Source organism: Phasianus colchicus, chromosome 3, assembly GCF_987193195.1.
Source record: "Phasianus colchicus chromosome 3, bPhaCol1.hap1.1, whole genome shotgun sequence".
In the NCBI taxonomy this organism is placed as follows: domain Eukaryota; kingdom Metazoa; phylum Chordata; class Aves; order Galliformes; family Phasianidae; genus Phasianus; species Phasianus colchicus.
Window position 1 is genome coordinate 55,112,001 of NC_143438.1, and position 11,256 is coordinate 55,123,256.

At 33.5% G+C, this 11,256-nt stretch overlaps 1 protein-coding gene across 8 annotated transcripts in view; it reads left to right on the forward strand.

Moving 5' to 3' along the window:
- Nucleotides 1-9,842, forward strand: part of SNTG1 (syntrophin gamma 1) — a 332,486-nt gene extending 322,644 nt beyond the window's left edge. For 4 of the 8 annotated variants that reach the window (XM_090137577.1, XM_090137572.1, XM_090137573.1 and 1 more), the window contains 2 exons: nt 362-472; nt 9,029-9,841. In XM_090137577.1, the coding sequence (XP_089993703.1) occupies nt 362-472; nt 9,029-9,187 (270 nt within the window). In that variant the 3' untranslated portion in view covers nt 9,188-9,841. Of the gene's footprint in view, nt 1-361; nt 473-9,028 lie in introns of all 8 variants that reach the window. The other 4 variants (XM_031612876.2, XM_090137575.1, XM_090137576.1 and 1 more) reach the window with 2 other exon arrangements.
- The last annotated feature ends 1,414 nt before the right edge of the window (nt 9,843-11,256 follow it).

Below are 11,256 nucleotides of genomic sequence, written 5' to 3' on the forward strand. Positions count from 1 at the left end.
AGTAATTTTGTGAAACATAATCACTTCATATAGGTTGGGGAATCATCAAATTCAGTGTCATTCATGTCATCATTCAGTGTAAAAATCTTTGTGTTTGGACATGATAAATCAGGATTAAGTATAGTTAAAGAGATTTCAGAATACGTTTCACAGATACAGTCAGATCTCAGTCACATACTGTCTGTGAAGTATACTACATCCCTATGATCAAAGAGGCATCAGATTACATAAGACTCAGTTGGTTTTATGATGTACCACTGAGAGGTTAAAAATTCTGCTAGAAGGCAATCAGCTGTTTGTCATACAGTTTACCACAACAACTGCACTGACTGCTTGTGTATATGTATTTTTTTTCCTCTAGGCTGTACTTTGGAGGTACAAATTTTCCCAGCTCAAAGGTTCTTCAGATGATGGGAAGAGCAAAATCAAATTCCTTTTCCAAAACCCAGATAATAAACAAATTGAAGCAAAGGTAAAAACAATTTTTTTTTCTTTTATAAATCTACCTTAAATCATCTATTACAGCAGCAGCTGGGAGACAAGAGGAGTAAATCAAGCTAAATGATTTAAAAGTCATTCAATGTTTGAAGTGAAAATTGAAAGAAAAAAAAAAAAAACAAACAAAGAAATCTGAATAAACTGTTCGAATTTTTGGTAAGTTAAAGTCTTTTATAGAGTGCCATTACAGTAAAGAAAAAAAAAAAAAAAAGACTTGCTGAGTTTAGGGGTATTTGCCAAGTCTGTTAATCGTTTTGATAAAAGTGGCTGAGAATTTGAATGCCCTATCTTTTTCTCTATACTTGGTATCATAAAGAAATAGCGCAAAACATCCTTGAGTCAATTTGGGCAGAAAATACAGCAAAGATCTAACATTTGTTACTACAGCTCAATAAAAAATATTGCAGATTAAACATATATCCTCTTACAAGAAGATGTCATTGAAGCTTTGTGTCTCGGTCTGTTTCAAAATTTCTGTTTTGAGTTGTGCTTTTGATTCAGGAGTTACTTTTTGAAAAGAGTTACCCTGAAAGATTTATGGCTAATTTTATGAATGTATTTTGAGAATTTATTGTCCCAGTATGCATAAGGAAGTGATCTTCCTGGGAACATTGAAACTGCCTGAAAGACTGAATCAAAGGTCTTTTTCATTAGAATCCCAACATTTTTGTAATCCTGATTATGTTTGCTTGGATGTGCTTTAAAGCTGGTTTTGGAAGCCCTTACTATACTGTTTTCCCAGCTATTTATTTGATTTTAAATGTTATATTCAATATAACGAAGGTATACAAAAGCTCCCATTAAATCAGTAGAAATGAAGTGTGGTGGACTTTCAGTACAATCACATTTTTTCTTCATCTCAAACATAAATATTCTTATTTCCTTTGGCAAATGTTACAGTAGTACCGAATTTCTTTTCTTCACCAATAAGAAGCCATAACTTAACACCCTGAAGTTGTGAGGATAATTTTCTTTTAAGCAAATAATGGGAAACTTTTATTATGCTTCTAAGTATAGCTGGAAATTGAAACTCAACATTTCTTTTCTTATATTAATCTCGTATTGCTATTACATGGACACAAGATTTTAGAACTAGCTAAGTTAATGATACAGTATTTCTCAGAATTTTCTTTGGAAACCAAGAGCTGAATAGTGATACTTCATTTCATCAATTTAAAAACAACACGTAGTTACAAATTTAGATGTCGAATAAGAAACATGGCTTTCATCATTTTATTCTTTTTTTTTTTTTTTAATTAAATCTGACATGCTAATCACTTTTTAAGACTCAGAGATATCCTACTACTTTATGGTACTGTTGTTCCCAGTTAAACTGAACAGAGCTTTATTTCTAGGAAACTTCACCTTTCCACCTTTTATCAAAGTAGAAATTATACCTCTAAATTATGAAGGCACAATATTGTACAAACTTACTAGCATCCTAATTAATATACTGTCATGTTCTCTGGATGCTTTTATTGATTATAAATTTAATCTTTCATGTTGATCAATTTATAAATATATATATATATATAATTTTCTTGATACTCAAAGCAAGTCAGTTACATTATGATAAAAAAAATTGATCAGATTGTGTGGTGTTTGGACGGTGTTACAACATTTATCAAGTTCCTACTGCTTTGCTGATATATGAAGTACATTGTTTAGACTAAAAACTATAAGATATACTTGTCAGTAGAAAGAATGAAAACATTTTTATGTCCTATTTTTTAACTTTGTTTAGCTTAACATTTTGTGAATAGGCCTCTCTGCATCCACTGAGCCTTTCAAGTATTTAAAGCACTATTCAGCAAGAAAAGATGTGGAACAATCTAGCTTCTATTTTTTGGACTTTATTAGCATTACAGAACTGGAGACATATCTGTTTGGGAAACTCTCTAGTCATTGAGAAATGTTAATCAGATTTTAAGAAATGCTTGTAATGCCAGGTTTCATGCATGCTGTATGCAGGCTTCATTTGGAATCAGATGATGGGAATTTTTCTCAAACAGCTGTTAAAGGTTGTGATGAATATTCATAGCGAAAGCTATCACCACCTGTTAAATGAAACTCTGAGTTGCAGAAGGCCTGGAGACCTGCTGTTGTAAGGAGGACATACAGGGTAATGTTTTATTGAGATAAATATAATTGTCTGCCTATTATATTATGTGGGGAATATAGCTGGATGAGGACTTACAGCTGAGACAAAAAATTCTAAGGAGTCATTAACTTGTTAGGGCTTTTCATTTTTGCATTCTCAAACAGTAGTGAGAAATCAGTGTGGCAAGTAACTATGATACAGCTCAATAAGGTACTAGAAGTGAGAGTAGGTTTTTCCTCTTCATCATCAACATTACCATGCTCTGTGCAGAACCTGCTATGGTGTGTGCATACTTGATTTGAGACTCCTGCTATTCTTCTTCTGCAGTGCTTGTTTTCAGCATGTCTGAGTTTCAACTGTGCTGCTGACAAGATACGTTGAAAGTTTTTTATGTGCTATAATTCAGTTTCACCTTGCAAATGTAAAATGGTTCAGTTACAGATTGACTGATCGATTTCCAGTAATACTGGTTTAATCCTAGAATTCCTTCATGTAAAAATGTGAGTTATCAAAATCCAAATGCTTCCTATCTTCACTTCATATAATGCTGCACATTTGTGTGCAGCCTGTATGTGTACAGTTATGGCTTGTTGTGTCTGCGTGATGATATCCTTTATATCTTAAATATTTACTCATGACCTAAAGAATTAAGAGTGGTAGAGTGTTGAGGTAGTTAATGTTATTAACATTTAAAAAATAATTATGCGGCAGTGTTTTAAATTTTATCCTTACTGACTTTATAGTTTCCTCTTTATTCCGATTGAATATAAAGAACAATAATTTCTAGTGTTACGAAATCTGAGATATTTTTTGAGAAAGAAATGCAGAACTACATCCTTTCATCAGTCAACTTTTGTTTTTGAAAAACACACTTGCTATCAGAGTTTACATTCCTAAGCGAAAGTCCTTCACTGACACTGAAAACCTAATATTTTTATAACGCTGTCAAAATATTTTAGTGTTTTTCATGCCTGACTTAACAAAATTAAAAATGGCATGTTTTGAGATGAACAACATATGCTTTATATTTGGTTACTGTTTAATTAGGAATACTTCTTTCAGGCTCAAAAATGGTTTAATGTTTAAACGTAGAGACTTTGTACTGATGCTTTTGTTTGGCCTCACTGAAACAACATCATGCTACTGTAAAGATGCATAGTATAGAATAAAGGAAGTGTTTCCTCGTAGACGTGAACAATTGCAGTCTGAAAAACCTGAACAGTAATTACCATAGGTCACACTGGTGGTCAATGGCAGAGTGCCTGCCAATCAAACACCTGACTTTGAAGGTCTCATAGTTAAGGTCTAAGTAGTTTCCGAGATATAAACCATTTAGAGGCAACATTAATCATCAATACCTCTTGGACATTCCAATCTGTAGGTTATTTCCCAGCTGTCACTCAGCAGGAGATATTGCACAGGTTTGCACAGTCAGAATTTTTCTGACTGAGAGCTACAAAATAGAGCAATCGGCATTGTAGAACATGGAGCCTATGTATCCCTCTGTTTCAGCACTGTTGTTCTGCTCTGGTTTCACTGAAAAAAAAAAAAAAAAGAAAGAAAAAAAAAACAGGACAGATCTTTCTTTTCATTTATAAAACACAGAGGGATACATTATGCATCTTGCTATCTAATTACCTATTTCTTTAGCTATAACTTCATGATCTGTTAATGGCTTTTCAGCATTAGAGCAGCTTCCGGAGGCTAATGGAATCTCAGCACTGTAATAAACTCAGAGCACTATAATCTTCCATTGTACCTGACTGAGTAGTGGATTACTGCAATGGAAGCAGTTTTATGTTTTTCTGAGAAAAATGTCTTAAACCTATGAAAGATTCTGTTTCTGTACATATAGACTCCCAAACATTGCAGTATCCAATATCTATATATCTAAAGCAGAATTGTTGCTGTTTTTTTGTTTGTTTGTTTTTTGTCGTCTGTTTTTACTACATACCGTTTCTATTTGAATTTTGTAAGTAAATATAATAACCAGTAATTTCTGTAAACTGAAAGGTTGTGTGACCCATCGCAATGGCAAGGATTTGATGCCTAGTAAAGTAAAGTAGCAACAGGCTTACACAGTTGGGCTGAGAAAATGAATGTCCTTCCATTTCAGCTCTGTAACATAAAACATGGTGTATACCTCAAAAAACTATCCTCTCTGTCCTTTTACCTTTCTGAACTTGCAAGGATTTTTCACAGCTTAACAGCTTTCTCAGCAAAACTCGGCCAAGGTCACACAGTTGCACTGTTAGCTTTTGTTCACAGACTAGCTAATGCCCTAAGCTAAGTGTCATGGAACAGTGGTGAGCAGCACATGAAGATGACGACCTGGTCAATTGGGAAAAACTGTGGTGTCAGTAAAAGAAGGTGCATAACTCTAAATATCTGGGAGTAATGAATAATGCATTAATAACATTTAATGGTAATTAATTTGTACTTGAAACTATTCCATATAGAAATCGAATCTAAAATAAGACAGCCTGCATTAGAGATGTTGTAATGCGAACATAATGTTTGCCTTCTGGTATGTTGTAAGGTGCCTTGATGAATGCTTGCACTATTTTCCAGGCTGATATTTCTGTTCATTTCAAGTATATTCTCCAAAGTATAATTTTAATTTAATCCCTTAAAGCCTTGAGGGCTTTTCTGTGAGCATCACAGTGCTCTTCAAGTTTAGAATTTCAGCTTTAAATGGGTTTCAAGTATCTATCTTAGTATTTTTACAGAGTGATTGCTCAATTGCAGTGACTGTGTTCTGAGTTCAGATTTTTGAACTGCGTGAGTTTGCGTGACTCACTTTTTAGTTTTCCCATGTCTTGCTCAAAGATTGTATTTTTTCTGTATCTGTTTAAAATCAGATTCTATCCCAGTATATATCCCAGTATATAGACATTTGATGAAGCAACAAATATATTCACATATCAGCAGTTTATATGTGACAATACCATGATTTTTTCTGAATCATAAACTAACAGTTACTTGAGTTTGTATATGTAGAGTTTGGGTAGCTGTGTCATTAATATAATGAAATAGTAGCTGGTTTTGTTGTTTTTTGTTGTTGTTTTTTGTTTTTTGTTTTTTGTTTTGTGTTTTTTTTTTTTATCTGACAACATTATCTGTATTCCTTTTTTCCATATTTGTCTTCTTCATCTTTTGTTGGCTTACACTGTCCTGTGCAGAAACAATGAATCTTCAGATTAATAATCTGAGAATATCTGGTATAACGACAGCAATGTTGAGTGAAAGTAGTTTGGTCAAGAAGGTGGGAGGATGATTTGAAGATCAAGATCAAGAGGATACAATAATATTCTAGTCTGGAAAGTGGAACAAGAGTAAATTGTGTTTTTGTGCATGGATAAGTAGTTGCAGCTTAAATTTGGATTTCTTTGCTTTTTTGTGATTCAGAGCATCTGCTTTTCCCTACAGCTTGCAGACTTAATAGCTTGACAGAATATTTCTTCAGGTTTCTTAGGATTTATTTGTTTGTTTACTTGAAGCTGCGTGTGCAATGTGCACTACTTTGCTAGATAAAAGTGTGTTCAGACAAGCATATGACTGACAGCAGAGCATTCTAAATGCGAAAACAACCAGGGGCAGTTAGATATGTAGAAAAGTCTGTGGGTTGCCCTCCATTTTATGGCAGTACTGCAGACCTATGGCGATTTGAAGGTGCAAGTTTTCAACAGAAGTTGAGGGAATGTTTTGTCTGTCAGCAGTTCTTTGTGAACCTTCATCTGTTCATTAAACTTGATTGTGATTAGGCTAATTTGCCTGGAAAGTGTTGTTCCTGATGGATCTCTTTGCATCAATCTTACTCCCTTGAATTCAGCTGCAGCTATTAATCAGACATCTATATACTCATCACATACCAATATCAGCCCACTGTGTTTCACACTGCTTCAAATTCCACTTTTAATGTGAAATCTGCTTGTAACAGAGTCAGTGTGTGACTTTTTTAGCCTCTAAGCCACATCCACTGCTGGGGAAATAGATGTGATCACAAGAGTGTGACTTCTGCCCTGCACAGTTACAACACAAGCCATCAGTGTCTTTAAGTAGCTTCATAGCATTTGGTTATACGCTTATATTTGTGTCTTCTAAATAAGCTGCATTACTTGGATCCTCTACCTAAGCCACCTTAAATGCATGTAATTTCTTAAACTGTGTGATCAGAGAGATCTGTTTAGTTTGCTGCATGATGCACCTATTGAACTGAAAGAATTATGTTTCAAGCCAAGTAGTATCTAGCATTCGTTGACTTGTTAGTGCTCATCTTTACTATCAAATTAATTTATGTATTGTTTCATTGCTAACAGCAGTAGCAAACCATTGGGACCTTCAGCAGTTATGCCATTGCCTCACACATTTTTATTGAAGGTCCATTGAGCAATGGATCTTCCCAATGTGTTACTGTTGTAGAAACGCCTGTGTTAACTGTACTAATACACTGATAATAACTGTACTAATGCACTGTGAAAATTCAGTGTCCAGCAGCCATAATTATGATGTACATAAGAACTTTCAGCAATAGGATTACCTAATTGACTCGAACAATTCTCAAACTGCAATATTTGTTTTAATAGACTTGCTCTGCTGACACATATTTGGAAAGACAGTCTTTCCAAATATAACACAGAGCTGACATCGCAAATATTTGTAAGATCCACTAAATATTTATATTTTCATCTTAAGCTTCAGTATTATTTTATAGTACCAAAGAATAGATGTTATTAATAGAAAGGTTTCAAATGAAAAGTAACGATTTGAGTGACTGATGCTTCTTATTCAGACATAGCTTCCATAATTCCTTGTTTTCTTATCTTTGACTTTCCCCTATTTTTCCCATCTATGATAAATTTTCTTATTTTGAAATTTGGGTAGAAGGGGAAGAAATCTCTGGCACTGTAACAAAACTACACTTTTCTCAATGTTTAAAAATGAAAGTATCTCTAAACAGAATTTTTTTAAATGAATACAGATGGCAGGTATGTGAAACTTGGCACAAACTTCATCATCTTTATTGTGAATTGGTACTTAGGGGAGTTTAAAGAAGCTTGTAAGCAATTAAAAAATCATTTCTGAGCATTTCCAAAGGACATCTGCTCAGGTTGTAAGAGAGTTGAACAGAACTCCACCCATTTCGTACATCACTGGGAAACTCTGCATATGTCTTCTGCTTGCAGGCAGTTGTTCCATCACACACATAAGGGATTTTTGAATGTCTCCATAAAGTATTTAAAGCAGTATCTTCCAGAAAAAAAGGAAGGCTCATGTAATTTTTAGAATTTTATCTTTTTTGTTCTTGTTAAATTTACAATACTATAAATATTGCTTTATTCAGAAGCAAAGCTGTCAGCATTAAATAACCTGGAAATATCAGTACTAGACAGAAACACAAATAGGATATACCACAGTTCTCTGTTCCTAGTTTCAGTGCAGAAATCTACATAGGCAGTGAATCAAAGCAGAAAGATCATAAATCTGCATCACCATCCCTATGTGCATAACATCAGTGTCTGCTTTCATACAGATTATTTTTATTGATTAAATGCTAACATCACACATACTAAAGAATAACTAAAAAAAAACCATCATCATTATGATCCCAGTGATAAGATAAAATCAATTAGACACAAAGGAAAACATTTCTATGTATATATATATATAAATTATTTTGTTTTGTTTTGTTTTCACCTTGTTTCTAAGAAAATGTCATCTGAGGAGCTATAAAAAAAAATGCAAATTAAAGTAGAACACAAAGAGTTTTGTCTAATATTTTTAATAAGATTAAAACTCCAAGTATGTTCCTTACTTTTGGTACAAGAAAAATGCCTCAGTGAAAACAGAGCCAGAATATCTCTGTATGATAGTAAGAATATCTCTGTATGATAGTAGCACTTGTTGAAAATTTTTGTTTTGCATTGTTTTCTTAACTAAAGATTCGCATAGGTGAGATAATAGTTACCACTGAGTGGTGACATGACAGATGAGCATGACATATATAGAACTCAACATTACTGATCTTTGTGAGTACATGCAGCAGTAACCCCGAGGTATGTAGACACAATGCACTCATTCCATTGATTGATTTATAAAGAGAAATCAACCTGCAAAATGCACGTGATTTGCATTAATAACACTGGGGAAAAACATACTGTATATGGCTGTCACATTCCTTTCTCTTTAGCAGGAAGAACCTCATATTTCTGTGCAGCCACTTTACTCAGAAATTTGTCCATATTAGCTTCCAAAAAATTATTTATGGAATAAATAGTTCTGTCTCTTAAGTGCCTATCATGTAGAACTATCAGATACATCAGCAGAATTACCTCAGACTATTTCCATTTAAAACTCAATTCATTCCTGGGTGCATGTTTGTGATGTCTTCTTTTGCTTCATGATTAATCTTTCTGTTTTCACTTCCAGGAGCTGGAGTTTTCCAACCTGTTTGCAGTCCTTCATTGTATCCATTCATTCTTTGCAGCCAAAGTGGCTTGTTTGGACCCTTTGTACGTAGGCAGTCAAGCGACAGCTTCTGCTGCTCCCACAACTTCTGGTACTGGCAAATTAAAGTATACAACTTGATATCTCACATTACAGCACTGCCATTTATCAAAAAGACTTAATGTATAGATATTCATAAGATGTGAAACTTTGGTGAACCATGTACATGGAAACCAATCCTGGAGACAAGACATCTTGCAGCATCAGCAGATAGATGGTCACGTGGGATCATAAACTCATTTCTGTTCTGCAAGACACCAGTAAATAATCCTCGCAGAATCCCCAGAATAGGATGGATATGCTTTTAGTATGATCTATTTGTACTTATTTAGTGCTTTAACCAACACTGGAAGCAAAGGAACAAATGATGCAATGAGGCATTTCGGTATTTAATAAAATTTTCAAATTGCAGTAATAACACACAAAAAGAATTGTCATTTTCCTGTTTTCAAATGTTTTTATGACAATATGCTAAACTCTGAGTATGAACTTAGTACACAGTGATTATATTATAAATGACATGAGAGAAAGCGACAAGCAGTTAGTACATAATGATGAGGAGATGAGCATGAAAAGACATTTGTGTAAGTATCTCTTCAAATAAGAAAGCACTTTAAGCACCGTTGTAATCCATACTTCTTTCCGTACGTGGAGTCATGGTACTTTTTCTATTTTATTCTTTTAGCATTAGCAGCAAAGATATAGCCATATTGACTGACACAGTTCAAAACAAAAAATCCACAACCCCGCTTCCATGAGTAAGTTCTTCTTCTTCAATTAAAAATAATATAATATTACTTTAAATATAATAACAAGTGAAAGTTTGTAAAATAGCATTTCTACTATTTACTTCCTCAATTTTTTGGAGAACTAAGAATCTGATAGTTTTTGCTCACATGATACAGATGTTGTATTTGCTACAGAAACAATCCACCTAATGCATTGTTTCCATTATTAACCTTGATTTCACATCATAAGGTCTCAAGAAAATAGACATTCAATTTTATTTTTGAAAAATGAGTCCAACCATTGAATTTGTAGTAATTTCTTTTTTTATATTATTAGTAAAAGGCAGGAATAAAATAAATAGCCTTTAATGATAGAAGCAAAAAACACATAATGTCCTTGAATATTAAAAAAATACTACATCGCTCATGACCATATAACAGAAATAGTAGTTCCAGGGTCTTATTTAATGATCATTTAATGATCAAATCTGAAAGAATTGTACATTTATAACTAAAAACTTATTAAAATATAATTTTCAAAAATAATTTAGTATTGTGCTACTACACATCAATGAAAATGGCAAAATGGTGGGAGTTACGCGTGGGTTATAGCTGAAAGATCAAAAAAAGGTGAAGTTTGTTTGTTTCTTTGTTTTTTGCAGACATAAAAAAAAAATCTAAAAGACTGCAGAAAATGCATTTGTTGCACATTCAGAATGTGTGGAATATTTTAAATGATGCTTTCTGGGATTTCTACTTAAAATATTGAAATCTACATGTCCTTTTTTTTTTTTTTTCCTCTTCTTATAAAAGCACATGGAAGGTAAGAGTTAAGGAAACAATCTCTCTTGTGCAACTGGAAAACAAACTATTTTACATCCATTTTTACATATTAAAAGAAGAAAAACTTCATAATTGAAGCCAGAGGAAAGCTTCTTCCAAATGGGAGCGATTCAAATGTTAAATGGGAACAAAAGATGAATGAACTGTCAGGGTAAATCATGCATTTGTCTTTTTGCTTTTCAGTAGAAGTATTTGGATTTATGTGTGTTAGAAAGCGTCCTTGCAAAATGGAGACTGGAGGTAAAGTTGATTCTAGTTCAAAACAATCTGAAAATACATTTTCTGGGAACTGTTTGTCATTGTCACAGGACTACCGGTATGTTCTTACTTCTTAGTAGAACTCCAAGTGTTACAGGATTTCATAATTGTGTTCCACATTTATTTTCCATCCTAAATACAATGGAATCATGTCATAATCCAATGATTAAATATTTTAAGTGTCATCAAATTCCAACATTTTCATAGTCATCATCCTGTTTACATGAATCTTCCCTAAATAAGGGTGTTAGATCCTAATCTCTGCATGACATGTGAAACTGCTGTGGCTATTGAGTTTATTCCTGAGAGATTACAGGCCCC